Below are 22,096 nucleotides of genomic sequence, written 5' to 3'. Positions count from 1 at the left end.
CATGTGGACCATGTCAACAGCCCTTCCCTCATCCATATGCTTGGTCACCTTCTCAAAAACCTCAATGAGGTTTGTGAGACACGACCTGCCCTTGACGAATCTATGACGGATGACAATAGAAAATCTGTGTGCATCTTTTGCAATATGTGGACACCCAAATTTGAGCAGTTCCTGAAGTTGAACAGAATTTGACATATAAAGACAGCTCATACGATCCATCACCTCATGGTCTGACAGAAAAAGCAGTCCAACCTGTGAATGCTGCAGCCTACAGCTTCAGTGAGGGTGTCTGAGGGTGTGTGAGGGTAAAAATGACTTAATGATGCAAGAACACTCCAAGTCATTAAAAGGTGTAGAGAATTTTTGTTGCGGCAAACATTTATGAAATCTAAGTAGTGGCCAGACATGATTCCCCACCAATACTAAATGTTAATAGTAGAACATAAAAAAAAGCAGACAAAGCTAAAATGTCCTTGGATCTAAGGAGCTATCAGGCTGCTAGGGTACATTTCAGTGTTAACCAGACAGCTCAGTGTTGTCCAGGCCTTTCGAGCATTGAGAATGGAAAGTCAGTGAGAACGATGCTACCAAAACCTTCCCTCCGTAAGTGGCATTTGAAGGATGCGATGGACAAGAATTAAACTTATGATATTGATTCAGAGGACTAATAATGCACAGTGTGGATTATAACACCTAATGTCTCCACCAAATTAAATGTCTCACAGATATGGACGCAAGAAATAGGAGTAAGTAATTTCCTGGAGCCTGCTGATCTTGGTTGATTTGCACCTAGGTCCACTTTCCTGTTTGCCCTTGATCATCCTTCATTCCCTTGTCTATAAAAAATCTTTCAAATTCAATCCCAACCCCAATTGTTCATAAAGGAAGAGAATTCAAAGTACCAATGACCACTCCCCCACCAAACCTTAGAGAAGAAATTCCTGCTCACCTCTCCCTCAAATGTGGACATCGCTTATTTTGAAACTGTGCTCCCTGTTCAAGATTCTCTCAAAAGGGGGAGACAGTGGCCTAGTGGTATTATTGCTGCACTGTTAATCCAGAGACCCAGATAATGTTCCGGGAACCTGGATTTGAACCCTGCCATGGTAGATGGTGGAATTTGAATTCAGTAAGTATCCGGAATTAAGAATCTAGTGATGACCATGAGTCCATTGCTAATTGTCAGGAAACCCCATCTATCCCCCTTTTGGGATAGAAACTGCCATCTTTACCTGATCTGGCCTACATGTGACTTCTGGCCCACAGCAGTGTGGTTGACTCTTAACTGCAATTAGGGGTGGGCACTAAATACTGCCTAGCCAGCGATACCCTCATCCCATGAATGAATAAAGGAAAAGAAAATCAAACACTCAGCGACTACATGCAGATGAATGTAGCTCCTGCAGAACACAAGTCAATAACCTTTCCTGCACCTACTGGTGCCATGTTCTATTGTGCTGCTTAATGTCTGACATAGGTTATGGTTCCAGTTGGCATGCACCTTCACGAGAATCAACTGTTACAATCTCCATAGAGACCAAAATCCTGAAAAGAAATGAATCCCTAAACAACTCTGACGAAAGGAATTGATGGACTAGATTTCATTTTTAAAGGCTTTTAAATTAACAGTTGAATGAATTCAAACTCAACATAAAATTAGGCATGCATTAACAGATGAATAGAGTTTCACAGGGAATGGAATAGATTTCACTTTAACTAGATAACACAATCGATAGGGAACACACATTTGCAAGACCTCCCCCACAGTATGTGAGGTATGATGTAGCTGTGCAGATTCATAATATGCTGTTTCTTCATTCATGTGGTGGGGAAAGGTGGAGCGGTTGAGATGGTTAGAGGTTAGGATTCTGACAAAAGCTTTTGCAAACACAATTATCATTGGCAAGATGCATTTTTTATGACCCGGGTATACCTCAGGTCACAGCAGTCCTGATAAATGTGGGTTTCCAGAGATCCTCTTCAACTGACCAACTGATAACATTCTGTTTCAAAGATTGGCCACTTCTGGTGACAACACCCAGCTCTTAGTTCATCAAGCTAACCACGAAGCTTTTCAACTTTCAGACTTTTCTCTAGCCAGCTTGTACATTGTCTCCTTCAATGTCAAACAGGCATCCTGACCTCTTTGAGAGAGATTTGCTTCTTCTCCTCACAAGAATTCAATATGTTCTGCTACTGACTGTAAACTGTAACCCAAAACTCCCACTTAATTTCTGTTTCCTATTTTTTTAAAAATACAGCTTTCATTCCCATAGCAATATTAGCCAGAGTTTAACCTCTTAGAAGTGGTGTCATGGCGGCACGGTGGCTCAGTGGTTCGCACTGCAGCCTCACAGCGCCAGGGACCCGGGTTCGATTCCAGCCTTGGGTAACTGTTTGTGCGGAGTTTGCACGTCCTCCCCGTATCTGCGTGGGTTTCCTCCGGGTGCTCCGGTTTCCTCCCACAGTCCAAAGATGTGCAGGCTAGGTGGATTGGCCATGATAAATTGCTAGCGTACAGGGGTGTGCGTGTGTTATAGGGTCTGGGTGGGATACTCTGAAGGGCGGTGTGGACTTGTTGGGCCGAAGGGCCTGTTTCCACACTGTAGGGAATCTAATCTAATCTAACCAAATAATCCAACTGCACCACTTTTCAGAAGTCTCTTTAGTATTGCTTTGATTTAAAAGGACATCTCAAAAACACAAGCTTATTTTTGTGAAATGCAGTGTTCACCACCTTGAGACAAACTTGTTCCATCAATGATGTCGCCACTTTCTTCTCCAGTGAAATCATGAATGTGGAACATATCCCAAAATACAACATCCTCAAGCCTGGGCCTGTGACTCACCATTGTCTCCAGTCTGTAACCAGGAGCTGGGAAATCTGGTTAATGGTGAAGAATGGTTGACGGACATGGGCAGATATTTGTAACTCAGCGGAAGGATGCATTTAACGGTTTGTTGATAACTTCTACAAGTATCTTGTTGCCACTTGCACCATCAAAATGCTGATAGCAACAGATAGCAAACTGTTGTTGCTTGACCTCCTCCACTAATGTTTTCCTACTTTTAAAATTCTACCTCTTGCAACCACAGAAAAATGCATTGGTCCTTGAATGGTTTTGGCAGGCTGCCTCAGAACAGTCAAGGAGAAGACGCATGCATGAGGACCAAATTCAGACAGGGAATGCATAAGGAACTTGGGTGCCATTCTAATTTGGTTGCAAATGCATGTTTTAAGAATTATTTTCCTTGCTATGCATGAGCTGACCAATGAAGTTGGACAATGCTACTCTCTGCCTACCTGACCTCATAATCATTGCTGTGTTGCATCACGGGTAATGTCAAAGTTGCCTTCACGGGTAACCGGCAGCATCATGAATGCCTCTGTGTGATACTGGCCTGACAGAGAATCCAAAAAATGCTGAAAGTGGACCAGATCATGAGCCCAATGAAGATGAGCCTGGTGGATGTCAGTAAGATCTTCTCGATGCTTCAACCCCGAAATCAAGATGACAATGTGGAAGTCAATCAGATCAATCAAGCCATCTCCAAAGACGATGCCACACTTTTGTCTGAGCTGTTGTCCCAGGAGAGGTACGTCCAGTTCATCAATAATCGGAGTGGCTGGGGGGTGCCGGGCACTCCCTTGCGTTTGGCAGCCTCCAAAGGCCACCTGAGCTGCCTGGAGGTCCTCCTGAGGTATGGTGCCGAGGTGGACAGTTTAGACGTGAAAGCCCAGACCCCTCTGTTCACAGCTGTGAGCGGTAGGCACTTGCAGTGCGTCCAGGCTCTTCTAAGGGCAGGGGCCAACCCAAATGGGAGTGTCTACAACAACTGCTCACCTGTCCTAACTGCTGCCAGAGAGGGGGATGTGGACATTTTGCAAGCGCTGCTGGAGCATGGGGCTGAAGTCAATGTGCACTCCAAGGTGCCAGAGTGGGCATCGAATGCCTGTGCCTGCAGCGGCCCACTCTACCTGGCCTCAGTCTACAGACACTACGACTGCTTCCGGCTGCTCCTCCTATACGGGGCCGACCCCGATTTCAACTGCACGGAGCAAAGACTCCTAGCAAAGATCAAACAACCAAAGACGGTTCTGGAAATGTGCCTCAGGTACGGCTGTGGGCCTCAGTACATCCAGCTGCTTATAGACTTTGGAGCAAACCTTTACCTGCCAGGCCACAGCCCAGTGAAAAATACACAGCAGAACAAAGCTGCTGAGCTTCTAGCTGGAGCCACAGGTGAGCAACTCAGAACCAAGCATTACCTCAGAGGTGGAGGGGTTTGGGAAGTTGTGGGGAGGGTTCTGTTCTAAGGTTGGGTAAAACTGAAGGGGTGAGTTTCCTCCAAAGGGCTTGCAAAAGCAAGGTGCACAGAGGAGCTTAACTGCATAAAATGGCAAAATTCAGAATCCTGACGGGAAAATGAAGATGTGCCGTAAATGTTCTTGGAACTTTAGAGTGAGCAGGCACACTCTTGCATCTCATTCATTCCCGCTAAAAGGTCAGTCACCAGAAGTTATCCCCCCGTCAATTACATTCTGCAACTGTGTATCACATGTGCTAACAGGCTCACTATTACATAACAGCGGCATGTGAGGCCGTCATCTTCCTGGAAATTGGGGTGAGTAGTTGCTGCTTTTTCCTCACTGGGGAGCTCTACTATGATTGAATGTCAGTAACCTGAGTTGCACAAGCCACAGAGGATGGCTGGGGGAGGAGGAGTGAACTCTATTGGGTGCAAGAATGCTGAGAGTCTATGGGTGGAAGGCTCACTACAGAAGAGTGGAAGGGTTACCTATGAATGTGAGTGGTGCAACTATAGTGTTGAAGGGGTTCCAGGCAGGAATGATGTTGACTCCTGTGCCTAAAGGGCTGGATGAATCGTATCAATATTCGGGTGTTGGCAATTGAATTGAGGGAACTTGGGAGCGCAGAGATAGTGTCAGAGGCAGTGCTATATTGTATGGTGCAGCTCCACAGTCATGAGCAGGAAGTGAATGGTCTCTTGGATCAGTTTTCTGCTAAAGGTGAAAGAGAAGGTGGCCCCGATGTTGAGGGAACTGAGGGTGAAGCATGAGGAGAATGATGACTCAGGGAAGAGTGCAAGCACACGGATGACTGTTGTACTAGCATCCAGTAATGTGAGGACCTCTCGAGGATGACTGAGAGGATGTTGATCCTAACATGGGACTGGTCAAAGATGATGAGGCAGGATGCTGGTGAACGGTCTTCCGAAAGCACCACCTTCACTTGTCCCCAGCTCAGAATGTAGCTCGTGGTCGGAGGGTTGTTGTTGTAAGTGGGAGGAACTGCAGTTGCACTCGATCAGCTGACTAAAGACAAACCCATGGTATAATGCGCCAACCCACCCTCAGGGTGTTGGTGTCCTCTCTAAGGAGAAGACCACAGAGCAACAGGTCTGCTCTCTGCTTCAGGAGTCTCATAGTATTGAGGTCTTAGCAAGCTGCAGTGAAACCTGATCTAAAGGATGTCTGTTGTTTTCTGAGGCAGGGACTGACGAGCTGAACAGATCCAACCTGGTCCTTGGTTCATATCTATGAGATAAAAGAGACTGGAGCAAACAAATTCTACACTCTGACTAGCTACGGTACAGTCACTAAACTAGTATAGGGCCACTTCCTGTTGGATCTGTGGCATCTCTAGGAGTTGGAGCAGGATTGGGAAACATCATAGGCTTCACTGATGCTTCTGGTTTGCATTGAATGATAGCTTGGCTGAGTGCCCATTAACCATGTTGTCAGGACCTTCAATCCCAAGAGGTAACCGCAGGGGTTAGCAAGGCAAGAACTTCTTATCAACACGCCCCATAAGGTCACTGTTGTCCTCACACACCATGTATATGAAATGAGCTGTGAACCACAAAAGCCAAATGAGAGGACCAATCTGCTTGCAAAAGGCAGTGACTCCCAGTTCCATGCCTGACTTTAGACTGCATTAGATTTCATGCAGAGGCATCTGGTGCAGCAAGGCTTCTATAAGGTCTGCTGACATCTGTACCTCAGTAAGGGATGGAACCATCAGGAGACTGGAAAAGGAACATTTGGAATCTCATCTACTTCCTAATGAAAGTATATTCTTATGCTGGTCAGTCAATGGCCAAATAACCTCCTCAGAGCATTGTCTACTCATTTAGTACTGTACATTTCATTTTTCCCAGTTCAGCCAAGATCGTTGATGTCACTCACCAGAATGGCCATCCGCAAATCGCTCAAACTCCTAAGTGGGCTACATTCCATTGACGAACTGGACATACCGCTAATCCTGAGAAAGTATTTGAAGCACCAGACTTGAGGTGTACAAACAGCAAGATTATGTGGATCTGTGTAAGTAGGTACGCACTCACTACTCTCCTTCCCTACCTTGCAGCAAAGAGAAAGGAGAGCCAACTGTACTAGCAGCAAAGCTCCGTCACCACCACAATCCTTTTGTAATCCTGCAGCTTCGTTGTAATTGACCCAAGCATCTGATTACAAGTAGAATTCCAGTATCCACTCTATGTAGTAAGTTATTCCATAAGTCATAGTAAAGGAAAATGTACAAAAAAACCTGTATTCGCAACATGAATTTCAAAAAGCTTTGAAAGAAAGTTAATTGCTCATGAGGGCATTGCTCATAGTCATTTTATTTTCTGCACACATGAAGGCATCAAAGTGGGACGGTCACCTCAAGCAGTCTCTCCACTGTGCCACCTAACGGCCAGAACCTGCAACTGCACTGTGACTGCTGACACGAAAAAATTTGTATGTGAAATTTTGATGCAGCAATTGTAAATGGCAAATGTAAAGATAAAAGTGCAACAAAAACGTTGTGACAGAGGGGAACTTGTGGACTGTAGCATGATTTTTAAAATGTCAGGATCTAAGGTATAATTTTTAGAGTAAGTGGGAGCACTTTCCAATAATTGCCATTGATACTAATTTAGAAATCCTTTCAAATGAAATATCTGACTGATTTATGTAATGAGAAAGCAGGAAAGACTTAGGTTTTATTGTCACGTGTGTTCAAGTACAGGAGTACAGTGAAAAGTATACAAAGTCACCCATTCTCTGGCGCTATCTTAGGTACAAAATCCCAAATTGAAAAAACACAACCATCTTAGATACAAAAACAAAAAAAAACTAAGATATAAAAACCAGGACTTAAAACAAAGAATGCAGAAATACAATTGAAAAACAGATCCAAGAAACAAGATGGAAACATCCAGATCTGAAAGTCTTATCTCCATAAGGTAGTCTTATTTCCGAAAGGAAAGTGGGCCTATCTCCTCAAAGCCTCAATTTTCAGCACCATGGGACCAGAACTCACTCCCGCAGGCCCTTGAGACTAGTTCCCACAGGCCCTCAGAACTCACGCCACAAGGCCTCAGATCTCCCTCCCACTGCTGCCACATAGAATCCCTACAGATTAGAAGAAGGCTATTCTGCCCATTGAGTCCACACTGACTCTTTAAAGGGCATGCCACCCAGGCCCACTCCATATTTATCCATGTTGGCTACACATCCCTGGACATTATGGACAATTTAGCCTGGCCAATCCACCCAAACTGCACATCTTCAGACTGTGGAAAGAAATCCGAGCACCCAGAGGAAACCCACGCAAACACGGGGAGAATGTGCAAACTCCACAAAGACAGTTACCCCAGAGTGGGGTTGAACCCAGGTTCTTGGCACTGTGAGACAGCAGTGCCAACCACTGAGCTATCATGCTGCTCTAAATAGAGGTTCGCAAGAGCAGCGACAGGATTTGGTGCAAGTTTGGTTGCAGATAGCAGACTTTTGTAAGTTTTGGATTGTGCAGGGTTGGGTTAACCTGAGAAACACAAGAATAGTTATGTCGAGAGGTACCAAATGCATTGAGGTTTTCAGCAGCCAGTGGTGATGTTGCAGAGGTACCATTTCTGAAGAAGGGTCCTGACCTGAAACGTCAGTTTTCCTGCTCCTCTGATGCTGCCTGGCCTGCTGTGTCCCTCCAGTTCCACACTGTGTTATCTCTGACTCCAGCATCAGCAGTTCTTATTATCGCTGATTTACTTACTATTAATTTGCTTTAATTGTCCCACAAAATCATTTCAGGTTACAGTTATTAGCTTTGGTTTCTACCCAGAAACTCTCCAGTTTTGTCTCAATCTTAGAACATAGAACATAGAACAGTACAGCACAGAACAGGCCCTTCAGCCCACAATGTTGTGCCGACCATTGATCCTCATGTATGCACCCTCAAATTTCTGTGACCATATACATGTCCAGCAGTCTCTTAAATGACCCCAATGACCTTGCTTCCACAACTGCTGCTGGCAACGCATTCCATGCTCTCACAACTCTCTGCGTAAAGAACCTGCCTCTGACATCCCCTCGATACTTTCCACCAACCAGCTTAAAACTATGACCCCTCGTGCTAGCCATTTCTGCCCTGGGAAATAGTCTCTGGCTATCAACTCTATCTATGCCTCTCATTATCTTGTATACCTCAATTAGGTCCCCTCTCCTCCTCCTTTTCTCCAATGAAAAGAGACCGAGCTCAGTCAACCTCTCTTCATAAGATAAGCCCTCCAGTCCAGGCAGCATCCTGGTAAACCTCCTCTGAACCCTCTCCAAAGCATCCACATCTTTCCTATAATAGGGCGCCCAGAACTGGACGCAGTATTCCAAGTGCGGTCTAACCAAAGTTTTATAGAGCTGCAACAAGATCTCACGACTCTTAAACTCAATCCCCCTGTTAATGAAAGCCAAAACACCATATGCTTTCTTAACAACCCTGTCCACTTGGGTGGCCATTTTAAGGGATCTATGTATCTGCACACCAAGATCCCTCTGTTCCTCCACGCTGCCAAGAATCCTATCCTTAATCCTGTACTCAGCTTTCAAATTCGACCTTCCAAAATGCATCACCTCGCATTTATCCAGGTTGAACTCCATCTGCCACCTCTCAGCCCATCTCTGCATCCTGTCAATGTCCCGCTGCAGCCTACAACAGCCCTCTACACTGTCAACGACACCTCTGACCTTTGTGTCGTCTGCAAATTTGCTGACCCATCCTTCAATTCCCTCGTCCAAGTCATTAATAAAAATTACAAACAGTAGAGGCCCAAGGACAGAGCCCTGTGGAACTCCACTCACCACTGACTTCCGGGCAGAATATTTTCCTTCTACTACCACTCGCTGTCTTCTGTTGGCCAGCCAATTCTGTATCCAAGCAGCTAAGTTCCCCTGTATCCCATTCCTCCTGACCTTCTGAATGAGCCTACCATGGGGAACCTTATCAAATGCCTTACTGAAGTCCATATACACCACATCCACAGCTCGACCCTCATCAACCTTTCTAGTTTCTTATTCTGTTCCTTGCCAGCTCACTCAGCTGCAGTACCAACCTTGGCTTTTGACTTACTTTAGCAGGCTCCAAATCCATTCCAACCTTGAACTTTTTGATCATCCTCAACTTTCTTTGTATCCTTCCATTAAACCTGGGTATCACTGTCAAAGCTAGTATGAATTAATCATCCCTAATTGCCCTGAAGCTGAGTTGGACTATTTCCAAGGGTATTTAAGGGTCAGCCATATTGCCGTGGCTCTGGAGTCACATGTAGGCCAGAATGGGTAGGGACAGCAGATTTCCTTCACTAACAGACATTAGTGAACCTGATGGGTTTTTACAATTCATGATAGTTTCATAGTCACCATTCCCAAAAATAGCTTTCCAATTCCAAGGATGTATTTGTGATTGGAATGTCAATTCTACCAAATGCCAATGGTGTGCTTTGAACCCACAGCCCCAAAGTTTTAGCCTGGGTAGTTCTGGATTACTGGCCCATTGACATCACAATAATGCCAGTTTCCCCCATGCCAGGTCTTGCTAAAAACCTCATCGATGGCTGTATTGCCACCAAGTTTAGTACTTCAATTGCCTTCTTCACCCTTAACATTCGCACCCCGCCCCCGCCAACCTCACTAATGTCTCGCAAACTTCCAGAGCACTAGTTTTGAAATTATTATCCTTCTGTACAAATCCCACCATCCCTCACCCCTCCAGACCTTTCTTATATCTCCTCAACCCCTTATACATTACTCTCTCTGCTTCCTCCTCAAGCTAGTCATCCACCCACGCTGTCTGCAAGTTTGAGCTGTCAGAATTCCTCAGTGTCAATCTCTCCAGTTATGGCCAAAGACCCAAAATGTTACAACCTGTCCTTAATCTTTACATCTGACGCCAGACCTATGTCGCATTTCCAGCATTTTACTTTATGCACAATTCTAATGTCTTTAGGCAACTGTTCTATTTTCCCGAGGATGCATCAATGAAGGAATCCAACTGCTGTCATCACACAGAAGTACTTGTCCGATAAGGAGATTTCTTGTCCTGTCCTTATGTAATTGTTCTGTCTTTTTCCTTGCTTCTCTCTTTCTCTGTCTGTCTCTTCTCCCCCACTTCTTACTAACTTTCCCTCTCCCCCCTTGTCTTCTCTCTCGCTGCCTGTCTCTCAACCTCTTTCTCTCCATTTCAATGCCTCCTTCTCTCTCCCTCTGTTTCTCTCTTTGACTGTTTGACCCTGTCTCACTCTCTGTCTGTTTCCTTCCCTCTACATTTGCCTGTGTCACTCTCCCTCTGCCTTGCACTCACTCTCAATGTTTCTCTGTCTCCCACTGTCTGTTTCTCTCTGTCTTTTTTACTCTCAATCCATCTGTTTTTATGTCCCTTTGTATCTCTCTCTCTCTTTGACTCTAGTGGTCTTTCTATGTCTTCCCTTTTTTTTCACTACCTCCTTCACTCCAATGTGTTTAGGGAGAGGTTGTAGTGAGTGTGTTTGCATGTGTGTGTGTCCTATCAAACACCTTCCCCTCAGCACTGACTGCATCCAAATACGAAGTACAGCTCAGGATTATTGAGCTGATTCCTAGCCAGTTTCAATCACTGTAACAATAATAATAAACTTTGATAAATCAGAAATTTATTTCTTTGTGGGAGTAATGATTGTCTGCTTCAAAAGATGAAATAATTTTCTGACTCCACAGGTAGCATCAGTAAATGCAAAATTAATTACATTAAAGCGGTATTGACAATTCTAAACTTAGCCAGAAATATGGTAACCTCTTCATAGCTTCAATGAGTAAGACTGACACACACACACACACACACACACACACACACACACACAACCTCATTTCCACCACCCAGCCACTCCTGGGGACCTTCATGCCTTCCCACATTCCAAATTTTCCCCCTCCACCCACCTCCATAGCCCCATGCCAACTCAGTACAAACTTATGCCAATCCATGTACCACCACCCTTTGGATTTAAGCTGACCTCACCTAGTAACCATCTCAGGCAGATCTCAGGACCCACGCAAACACTAGATGACATAAAGCTCTACACAGTAAAGTTTGAGATATTTATGACATTGGTTAAAAATTCAGCACTCTCATTCAAAAAGACTATTTATCACATATATATTCCACAATGAAATAAAGCATCATGACAACAAATGTTTCATTCAAATGCACAATCCCTTATAACAATAGGTATTGGAAGTCATTGTCCTACATCAAAGAGGCTTGTAATCACTTGTAGAACATAACATGTAATTGTCAATCAACCTTTGAAATGGTAGGCACCCGACGGTGATAATGGATGATTGTGAAAACAGTCATACATTAGTAATTGCTAATCCAAGTGGTCAGGCTTATGTCAGCAGACTAAGTAAAACAAGCAATTTTTTTTGGAAAAACCACTGCAGATATTTCAAAAATTTAAAGAGCAGGAATTTTGCCTTGATGTCTAGATAACTTTCTTTGATAGTTGATCTTGAGACACTCAATAATTTGTGCATTTTCACATGAATTTATGCTAATTTCTAGTTCCAAAGATTGGTCGACCTGACTTTTGATTCAGTACCGCATAACAAATTGGTCAGGAAAGTAGATGTCCATGGGATCCAAGGCACGTTTGTTCAAAGCTGGCTGAGAGGCAGGAGGTAGAGGTGATGGTGGAAGGATGTTTCTGTGACTGGAAATCTGATTCCAATGTGATTCTATAGCTCTCGGTTCTGAGAACATTAATGATTTGGACTTAAATGTAGGGATATGATCAAGAAGGTGACACATAAATTGGTCAGGTGGTAAACAGTTCCAAATGTGGTGAATTATACAGTAGAAAATGCAAGTTCCCACGCAATTTCTTTGCAGAGTATTACAATGGGGTTTCTACAAGGTTTATTCCCTAATCCAGAGGCCACTTTATTCAGAAATGCAGCAATCTAAAATCTCCTATGAAATGGCTAATACCAATTCTGTAACTAACAGGGCTAGTCTCTGTACCTCTGGAGTGTTGCTGAACAAAGAGACCTTTGGGGTGCAGGTTCATAGTTCCTTGAATGTGGAATCGCCTTTTAACAAAAGGGACCTGAGGATAACTTTTCCACTTAGAGGGTGGTGTGTGAATGGAATGCTGCCAGAGCAAGTGGTGGAGGCTGGGTATAGTTATAACATTTAAAAGGCATCTGTATGGGTATCTGAATAGGAAGGGTTTAGAGGGATATGTGCTAGCAAATGGGGCTACATTAATTTAGGATATCTAGTCAGCATGGATGAGTTTGGGCTGAAGGGTCTGATTCTGTGCTGCATGACTCTATGATTATGACTATGGCCAAGTGAAGGATAAAAGAACAGCAACCACAGTCCGAAATGGCTGCTCTTTCATTAAAGATAGAGACACCTGGTGGTGGGTAAATCTGTAGGTTACCACCCCTCAGGCAAGGGGAGAGATTGAGACGGCTACCTGGGCCCTTTGGGGAGCTGAACTCAGACTGGTGGTATCATTCTGCATGATAAATCAGCTCACCTTGGTAACTGAGCTAACCGGCCCCCAAAGTGAAGGGCAGCAGGAGGGTTCTCAAGGTAGACTGTCCAGTTGGAGGATCTGAATGACATGTGGTTGGCAACAGCAGACGTGGGCACTGCTGAGGAAGGTAAGTATTCACAAGGGCCATCAAATTCTGGAGCACCCAATTTAAAACTGAAGATTTCCCTTCAGCTGACAGGGCAGCCACTGTGGAAGGGAAGAAACTCCTATGAAAGAACTGCTGGTGAGTCCAACAGCCCTCTGTCTCTGTTACAGTAGGGAACTAAGAGGAGATATCAGCAAGTTCTGGGAACAATCCCTGAATGGAGCTTGAATGGTCCTAACTCCCACTGGCTTGATAAGATTCTGCTCAATGTGTGCTGAAAGGGAAAACGAGCGAGGGTTCTCTGGGATTGCATTCCCTTTCGTGGTGCGTCTTTCAACATGGGAAAACCATTGCAGCAGGCACTCGGGACTTGACAGAAGGTAGATCCAGTTCCAGTGGCGAGGAAACCTCACAATTCTCCCTCCTGCTGCAGCCTCCATCCACATTTGTATCACACAAGTATCTTCCACCTGGGTCGCCATTCTGGACTTGTTTTGGATTGTGCCTTGTCTGGTTCCTCTCCTCCGACCTTACCGCCATGGGTGACCCTGCCAGGAATTGAGAACTGACTGAATCACTCTCAGGAACAACTGAACACTCAATCCTCTTCACCGCAGCAAGGTAGCAAACCACAGAAAGAATTCTCCAGACTAAGCACTAGATGCCAGCCTTGTCACACTGACTCTCACGCTGACAAAACTGCTTGTTGTTGAAAGAAACTTACTGGTGGCAAGCTTTCAGTTCAACAATACGGTAAAACATCACACAGCACCAGAAGTAAGACCCAATGTCTAATGTTCTTGTGAAAAGATAACACCGAGATTGTGGGTTTACTATATCATCAAGGCAGCACAAGGACATGACAATGGTTACGTTTTTTTTAATTTAACCTATTTTTCTAATCAACCTGTTTAAAGATGTTATTACATCTTGCGCAGATTGGACTTGAATCCAGGCCCTTCAGACCATGGGTAGGAACACTACCACTACACCACAGGAGTGCCCTTTGTCATATTTCAGAGTGATTAGCATATGTGCGGAATCATAGAGTCTCTGAAGAGCAGAGAGAGGCCTTCTGTCTGTCAAATCCATACCTATCCTCTGAAGAGCATCCCACCCAGACACCCATCTCCCAATCCCTGTAACCCTGCATTCCCCAGGGCTAATGCACCCAGCTTGCATATCCCTGGACACAGCAGGACAATTTAGCATGACCATCCAGCTAACCTTCACATCTTTGGATTGTGGGAGGAACCTGGAAGAAACCCACAGAAACAGTGAGAATGTGTAAACTCCACACAGACAGTCACCCAAAGCTAGAATTGAACCCAGGTCCTTGGCGCTGTGCAGTAGCAGTGCTAATCACTGTGCCGCCATATCATGCTGTCTGATTCTCAGTAGGCTACATTACACTGTCAGGAGCAGAGTTACATTAGAGAGTGGGAATACAATTTGTCATATTATGCGGAAGGTTGGGATATGTGCATTTTTTTATTTAATTCACATCAGTCTCTGCAGTTCTGCAAAAATCTTTTGCTGTCAATTGTGATGTTTGAACGGTAGAGACTCAGCTCGCCGCAGATAACCCTCACCCAGTAATATTTTAGCTCCAAAGAGACATCTTTTGTCCCTCGTAGGATGGCCTGTGACTGATTGGTCCCACGGTGACTTTGAGCGTGACAGCAAGAGAGTGAGTTGGCCAGGAGAGATGGCTCAAGATTTATGAGGATGTTGCCAGGGTTGGAGGGTTTGAGCTATTGGGAGAGGCTGAATAGGCTGCAGCTATTTTCCTGGAGTGTCGGGGGCTGAGGAGTGACCTTTTAGAGGTTTAGAAAATCACAAGGGGCATGGTTAGGGTAAATAGGTCTTTATTCTGTGGTGGGGGAGTCCAAAACTAAATGCATAGGTTTAAGGTGAGATGGGAAAGATATAAAAAGGACCTAAGGGGCAGGTTTTTTAGACAGAGGGTGGTGTGTGTATGGAATGAGCTGCCAGAGGAAGTGGTGGAGGCAGGCATGATTACAACATTGAAGAGGCATCCGGGTGGGTCTGTGAATAGGATATCTGGTCGACATGGACAAGTTGGACCGAAGGGTCTGTTTCCGTGCTCTAAATCTCTACGACTCTATATGTCTATCTCGAGTTTGCTGCAGTGTTCCAGTGAAGCTCACTGCAAGCTGGAAGAACAGCACCTCATTTTCCATTTGGGGACCCTGCAGCCTTCAGGACTTAACATCAAGTTTGACAAATTTCAGAAGATGACCACCCTGCTTCGTGTTTATTATGCTCTGCCCACATATTTAGGCCCTGCTTTGAATCAGTTGCTCTGGGCATGTGTGGTTGGCTACAGCAATCTCTGGATAATATCAGTTTTGATTGTTTTTGGTTCTTAGAAAGGTTGTTCTTGCAGTAACTGCCTTTCACTTGGTAGATGTTCAGGCCATTTTGGCCTAAGGAGATCTGCAGGAGATCATTTAATTATGGTTATTGATGGATACAGCCCTGAGAAACCCAGAATCATTCAGTACAGAACAGGCCCCTGGGCACATCAAGTCTATACTGCTAAAAATACACTACTACCGATATTTGTCCCATTTTCCTGCACTGGGCTCCATACCCTCAAATGTTGTGGGACATGTCCTCAGACTAATTGGCATCCAAGAAGCATAACTTTCATCTTTTGCACTAATATACTGCATCCAGCGGGAACATCTACCCTCCCCCTGACTTGCATTGTCTGCAGTTTTGCTCAGGGTCCTTAATGCCAAATGTGTCCGAGTGCTGCCTTGATATAATTGGTATATAATGGCTACATTATATCATATGTATGATCATAAGGAGAGTACCCCTTATTACATTACGTCGCAAGTAACACATACCCATACATGATTCCATTGTATAATCAGCAGAAAACACATGGGAAATGAATTTAACGGCACATGGCAATGATATTTGGTCTTGTCACAGGCATGGTCACATTATGCAGTGTGTAGATCAAATAGTTTATGTCCTGTCCTTCACCAACTGGGCTAGGTTTTGCTGGGGTGGGTGTTGGCAGGCACTTAATATATGAGGAGTGGCTAGCCCTTCCTGAAAACAAGAAACTCCCCTAGTTTTGGCTCATTGTGCCCAACCCAGTTCTGGTACTACTGAGAATTCTCAGTTGGCCTCGAGGGTGGAACACCCTATGGAGTGAGAACCCACTCCTTAGCATGCTTAGCCCCATAACAGGCTGTTTCTTAGATTGCTGATTGTCAGTTGATTCTTGCAATGCAAGGTTAAGAGATACCTGCCATCCTACTCCAGTGTTAAACCCGACCCCATGGTCACATTATGCAGTCAGTAGAACATGTAAAGTCACGATCACAGGCAAGATTGCTATGTTCTTCTTTTAAACATATAGTAATAACCCAGAAGGAGTTAGTGAAGCAATAATTGGGTTCTCAAGGGAAAAGATTGCTGTCTAAGCCTGTAATTCCCTGAGGGTCATGAACTGTAGAACTTGTTGGACTGTGTACCATGCAGGGAACATACATAATGAATCAGGAGTATTGAAAATGCAAAGAAATAACTTGAAATAATGAAAATAATTTATATCCATTGCACCTTACACAATTTAAAATTTGAAATGCTTACAGCTTTGGGTTATTTACCCAACATGGAATTAATTTGTTAATACCATGTCTATTACAAGTTGAAATATTTTAAAATATATTTTCACAAAAACTATGAATAAAGTACGTTTTGGGACAAAAGTAGTGTGAGTTCTTTACTTGAAGATAAGAGTTAAAACAGATAATATTCACTGGGAAGAACATATATGCTTCGTTAATAGAGTGTATCATGTAAAGCACATCTGATATCTAAGACTGACTCCGACAGCCTGCCCAACAAGTCTTGGGAGTGAGATATCGTATCCCTTTGAGGTGGATAGTGATTAACAACAATTTACAATACACACTCATAGGTACATGTCACCCTTTCACAGAAATGGTTACTTTACATTGACAGCAGCACCCAGATTATTAGATTGTCAGTCACGGCAGCTTGTAGAGAGTGGGAACATAAATGGACATGGGTTCAACACAACACAGTGTTGTTGCACAAATCAGAACTGAGCAATTAAAGTACATTTGTGACTGAAGAGAAAATGTGTTCTGCTGCATGATCCAAACTGGGCTGCAAATGAACAGGAGGATTTCCATGCTACACTAATTCCACCACATCAAGACCAACATGACACTGATATTTAGAACATAGAACAGTACAGCACAGAACAGGCCCTTCAGCCCACAATGTTGTGCCAACCATTGATCCTCATGTATGCACCCTCAAACTTTCTGTGACCATTTGCAGGAGCAAACTCTTTCTTTGTAACTTCGGGTGCATGAAAACTGTCATTGCTGACAAATTTGGGGGATTCTCCAGATATTGTTCATAACTCTTCACTGCTTAGGAACAGAGCTGTCAGCATCATAACGGGCCAGATTGGCACCAGAGACAAGAAATCCCCTAGAATAAAGAAGCAACATTCACACTACAAAACTGCTCTGCTTTTCCACTCCATGTACACGATCATAGCCTCGACTTACCTATTAAAACCCCTTCCACATCCCATGTACACCCTCCCCTATCACACACACCCTACCCACCCAATGTCCTCTCTCCCCATCACAGACCCTACCCACCCATTCAATCCCCTTCCCCACCTCATGTGCACACTCCCCCATCCTACAACCTGCCCACCCACTTAATCCCCTTCCCCCCTCCATTGTACACCCTCCCCTATCACACACCCTACCCATCCATTTTATCCCCTACCCCACCCCAAATACACCCTCCCCTATCACACACCCTACCCACCCACTTAATTCCCACCAGTAGAGGATAATCCACGATGTATTTGAATAGCAGAGTGGACCCAAGGGGCTAAACGGCCTGCTCCTACCCTAATTTTCTATATGCCTATTTTATCGGTTGTTTATTACAGTTTGTTTCCCATCGTTTCTGGGCAAGGACTTTGTAAGGTGCAGAGTGTTGCGTAGGAGCCTTTTCCCCCGCGTGTTTTTTTCTGTATATACTCTCTCTGCCCGCGCCACCTCAGATATGCCAGGAACATGGTGTCCTTGTGTGTGGTGCTGCTACTCCCTTGTAGATTTTGGCCACAGGTAACTGTTGAGGGGAGTAACTCAACACAGGGGGTCCATCGGGCACATCCTGTGGTACCGGAATAGTTGGGGGCAGACCTGGTGCCCAGCTCAATCCAGCTGTGGGCATGGACAGGGGCTGGACTTCAGATTGCTCCCTTCTTCCAGCACCACTGTTCCACCTGTAGAAGGTCTACAACATGGTGAAGGCATGAGACCCCTGTGCCCTCCTAACCTGCTGCCCCCCCAACTCACATCACACCCCACACCCCACCCCCCACCTTCCCAAGCAGCGCCACCACCCCCCTCCCCCACCAGCTCCGAAAGCTGCTACAATTGGAACTTCCCTCGTACCCAGCCTGAAACCCCATGGTCGGCCTGGTGGATGAAGATTATCCCCAGAAGTCAGATCCCACAACATAAGCAACGTTCAAAGAAAGGGGGGAAAATCAGACAAATACTGGAGCTGAAACACAAGTGTCCATCTGCTGAAATCAGCCACAAGAAGACTTTCGGAGAGTTAGAAAGCTTTCATTGTCAATCTGTACTTTAGCACAAACAACAGTTTCCAAAATTCCCTTCCCTTTCCAAAAACCAGCCCAGCTGAGGTAGAGCCCAAGGTTTTTTTTGTATATAAGAATTCAGCCTTTTTTTTACATAACCTAAATAAGACAAAACCAAAAGCTGTCTGTTTGGGGCAATGTAATGATAAGAAACTATGGGAACTAAACCAAACATCAAGCGAGAGGAAATAATGGATCCCTGCTCCAGCAGCAACCAAAAAGCATGATGCGGAGGTGCCGGTGTTGGACTGGGGTGGACAAGGTCAAAGACCACACGACACCAGTTTATAGTCCAACAGGTTTATTTGAAAACACAAACTTTCTCAGCCTTGCTCCTTCTTCAGGCACTACACCTGAGGGAGAAGCTAAGCTCCAAAAGCTTGCATTTTCAAACAAACCTGGACCACAACCTGGTGTCATATGATTTTTGACCTTATCCTGAAAAGCCCCATGGGTGCCAGTGCTCTATCTCTAAGGAGGCAGGAGGGCAGTCAGGGATTAGAACTCCGTCGCCCCACCCCCCTGTTGATGCCTACTTTCGCCAGGCCCAGGAGCAGGCCCACAATGAAGTTCTCTGACATGTCCTTCCTCTCTGCTTTCGGTAACGTCCTTGTAAATCTGTTTTGTACCATTTCTAGTTTAATAGAGACTGTTTACGGAGCAGTTGTTGCAAGTGATGTATAAATTTGTTCCTCTGAGACAGGTAAGAAGGGGTAAGATTAGGGAGCCTTGGATGACAGGAACAGAGGTGCTTCTCATCAAAAAGAAAAAGGTGGAGGATGCAAGGGTCTAGCACAGCTTTAGAGGATTACAGGTTTGCTCAGAAGGAGCTCAAAAGTGGACTGAGGAGGGCCAGGAGGGGGCACGAAAAAGGCTTGGCAGGAAGGATTAGGGAGAACCCGAAGGCATTTTACTCATACGTGAGGAATAAGAGAATGATCAGGGAGAAGGTAGGGCCGATCAGGGATAGTTTAGGGAACTTGTGCATGGAGTCTGAGCAGATAGGGGAAGCCCTAAATGAGTATTTTGTTTCGGTTTTCACTAAGGAAAGGGACCTTGTTGTGAATGAGAACTTTAAGAAGCAGGAAAACAGGCTTGAACAGATCGAGATGAGGAAGTTGATGTGCTGGAAATTTTGGCAAACATTAAGATTGATAAGTCCCCAGGGCCAGACCAGATTTATCCTAGGTTGCTCCGGGAAGCAAGAAAGGAGGTTGCTAAGCCACTGGCGAAGATCTTTGCTTCCTCACTCTCCATGGGAGTCGTACCGGAAGATTGGAGGGAGGCAAATATTGTTCCTCTTTTCAAGAAAGGGAATAGGGGAATCCCTGGAAATTACAGACCAGTCAGTCTTACGTCTGGGGCCAACAAGGTCTTGGAAAGAATTCTGAGGGATAGGATTTATGACTATTTGGAAAAGCATAGCATGATTAAAGGGAGTCAGCATGGCTTTGTGAGGGGCAGGTCATGCCTTACAAATCTTATTGAGTTCTTTGAGGAAGTCACGAGACAAGTTGACGAGGGTCGGGCAGTGGATGTGGTGTACATGGACTTTAGCCAGGCATTTGATAAGGTTCCCCACGGCAGGCTCATTCATAAAGTCAGGAGGTATGGGATACAGTGTGATTTGGCTGTCTGGATTCAGAATTGGTTGGCTGGCAGGAGGCAGAGAGTGGTTGTAGATGGTAAGTATTCTGCCTGGAGGTCAGTGCTGAGTGGTGTCCCGCAGGGCTCTGTTCTTGGGCCTCTGCTCTTTGTAGTTTTTATAAATGACTTGGATGAGGAGGTTGAGGGGTGGGTTAGCATGTTTGCTGATGACACAAAGGTTGGAGATGCCGTTGATAGTATCGAGGGCTATTGCAGGCTTCAGCGAGACATTGACAGCATGCAGAGGTGGGCTGAGAAATGGCAGATGGAGTTCAACCTGGATAAATGCGAAGTGATGCATTTTGGAAGGTCGAACTTAAATGCTGAATATAGGATTAAAGGCAGGATTCTCGGCAGTGTGGAGGAACAGCGGGATCTTGGTGTTCAAGTGCATAGCTCCCTCAAAGTTGCCACCCAAGTGGATAAGGTTGTTAAGAAAGCATATGGTGTTTTGGCTTTCACTAACAGGGGGATCGAGTTTAAGAGCCGCGAGGTTATGCTGCAGCTCTACAAAACCCTGGTGAGACCACACTTGGAATATTGTGTCCAGTTCTGGTCACCCTATTATAGGAAAGATGTGGAGGCTTTGGAGAGGGTGCAAAGGAGGTTTACCAGGATGCTGCCTGGACTGGAAGGCTTGTCTTACAAGGAGAGGTTGACTGAGCTCAGACTTTTCTCTCTGGAGAGAAGGAGGAAGAGAGGTGACCTGATCGAGGTGTACAAGGTGATGAGGGGCATGGATAGAGTCAATAGCCAGAAACTTCTCCCCAGGGCAGGATTGACTGCCACGAGGGGTCATAGTTTTAAGGTGTTAGGAGGAAGGTATAGAGGAGAGGTCAGAGGGAGGTTCTTCACCCAGAGAGTTGTGAGCGCATGGAATACTTTGCCAGTGGAAGTCGTGGAAGCAGAGTCATTAGTGACATTTAAGCGACTGCTGGACATACACATGGACAGCAGTGAATTGAGGGGAATGTAGGTTAGTTATTTAATTTTTGGATTAGGATTATTCCATGGTACAACATTGTGGGCCAAAGGGCCTGTACTGTGCTGCACTTTTCTATGTTCTATAACATCCGTCCTAAAACAGGGTGACCAGAATTATACACCATAGTCCAAAAGTGGCCTTACCAATGTCTTGCGCAGCTGTAACATAACATCTAAGCTCCTGTACTCAATACTTTGACCAATGAAGTCAAGTATGCCAAATGTCTTCTATCATAGATACTTTTCTAATCAACACAAGCAGAGATGTCATGCCACATCTCTGGAGTAGGTGAGACTTTAACCCAGGCATGCTAACTCAGAGGCAGCGACAACACCACTGCTCCACAAGATCTCCCACCTTAGCTCCAAAGACCAATGAACATCTCCCACTTTCAATCAACTCTAGAGTCGATTCTGATTGGACGTCAGAGGGACCTGTTTTTGTAACATTGCCATGGAAGCAAATGTTACAGGAGAGATCAAGACAAGGTGCAAATCCTATTAGGCGGCCCCTTTCAAAGTCAGCAAAGACACAATATATCCTTCTTGGATATACTGTTGCATGATCCACGATCTCTGGCTGCTGCTGAGGCTGGAATACCCAACATGGGTTCTGTTCTGGGGCAAAGTTCCAATACTCACAATCAGATTGTTCAGAAATGACAGATTGAGTCCTTACAGGCCTTTGTTCTGACGGGGTCCACCCTTAGTCGTGTACATGCCACCCTCATAGTTTGAGAGTCATGTATATAATGTTGACGCTGGAGATGCTGGATGCCATTTGATAAAGG

The 22,096-nt window shown here is 45.0% G+C and overlaps 1 protein-coding gene and 1 long non-coding RNA gene across 2 annotated transcripts in view; one reads left to right on the top strand and one right to left on the bottom strand.

The window, feature by feature from the left end:
- LOC132209917 (uncharacterized) overlaps positions 1-22,096 on the bottom strand; it is a 56,312-nt gene that overhangs the window by 4,230 nt on the left and 29,986 nt on the right. The gene's annotated exons all lie outside the window — the stretch shown is intronic.
- On the top strand, positions 3,443-6,317 carry LOC125456092 (ankyrin repeat and SOCS box protein 12-like). The gene is made up of 2 exons (XM_048538798.2): positions 3,443-4,244; positions 6,184-6,317. Exons 1-2 carry the CDS (start codon positions 3,443-3,445, stop codon positions 6,315-6,317), a joined length of 936 nt encoding a protein of 311 aa, XP_048394755.2.

Source organism: Stegostoma tigrinum, chromosome 8 (genome assembly GCF_030684315.1).
Source record: "Stegostoma tigrinum isolate sSteTig4 chromosome 8, sSteTig4.hap1, whole genome shotgun sequence".
Classification (NCBI taxonomy): Eukaryota; Metazoa; Chordata; class Chondrichthyes; order Orectolobiformes; family Stegostomatidae; genus Stegostoma; species Stegostoma tigrinum.
The sequence above is the reverse complement of the archived record's forward strand: the minus strand, read 5'-3'. Positions and strand labels throughout refer to the sequence as shown.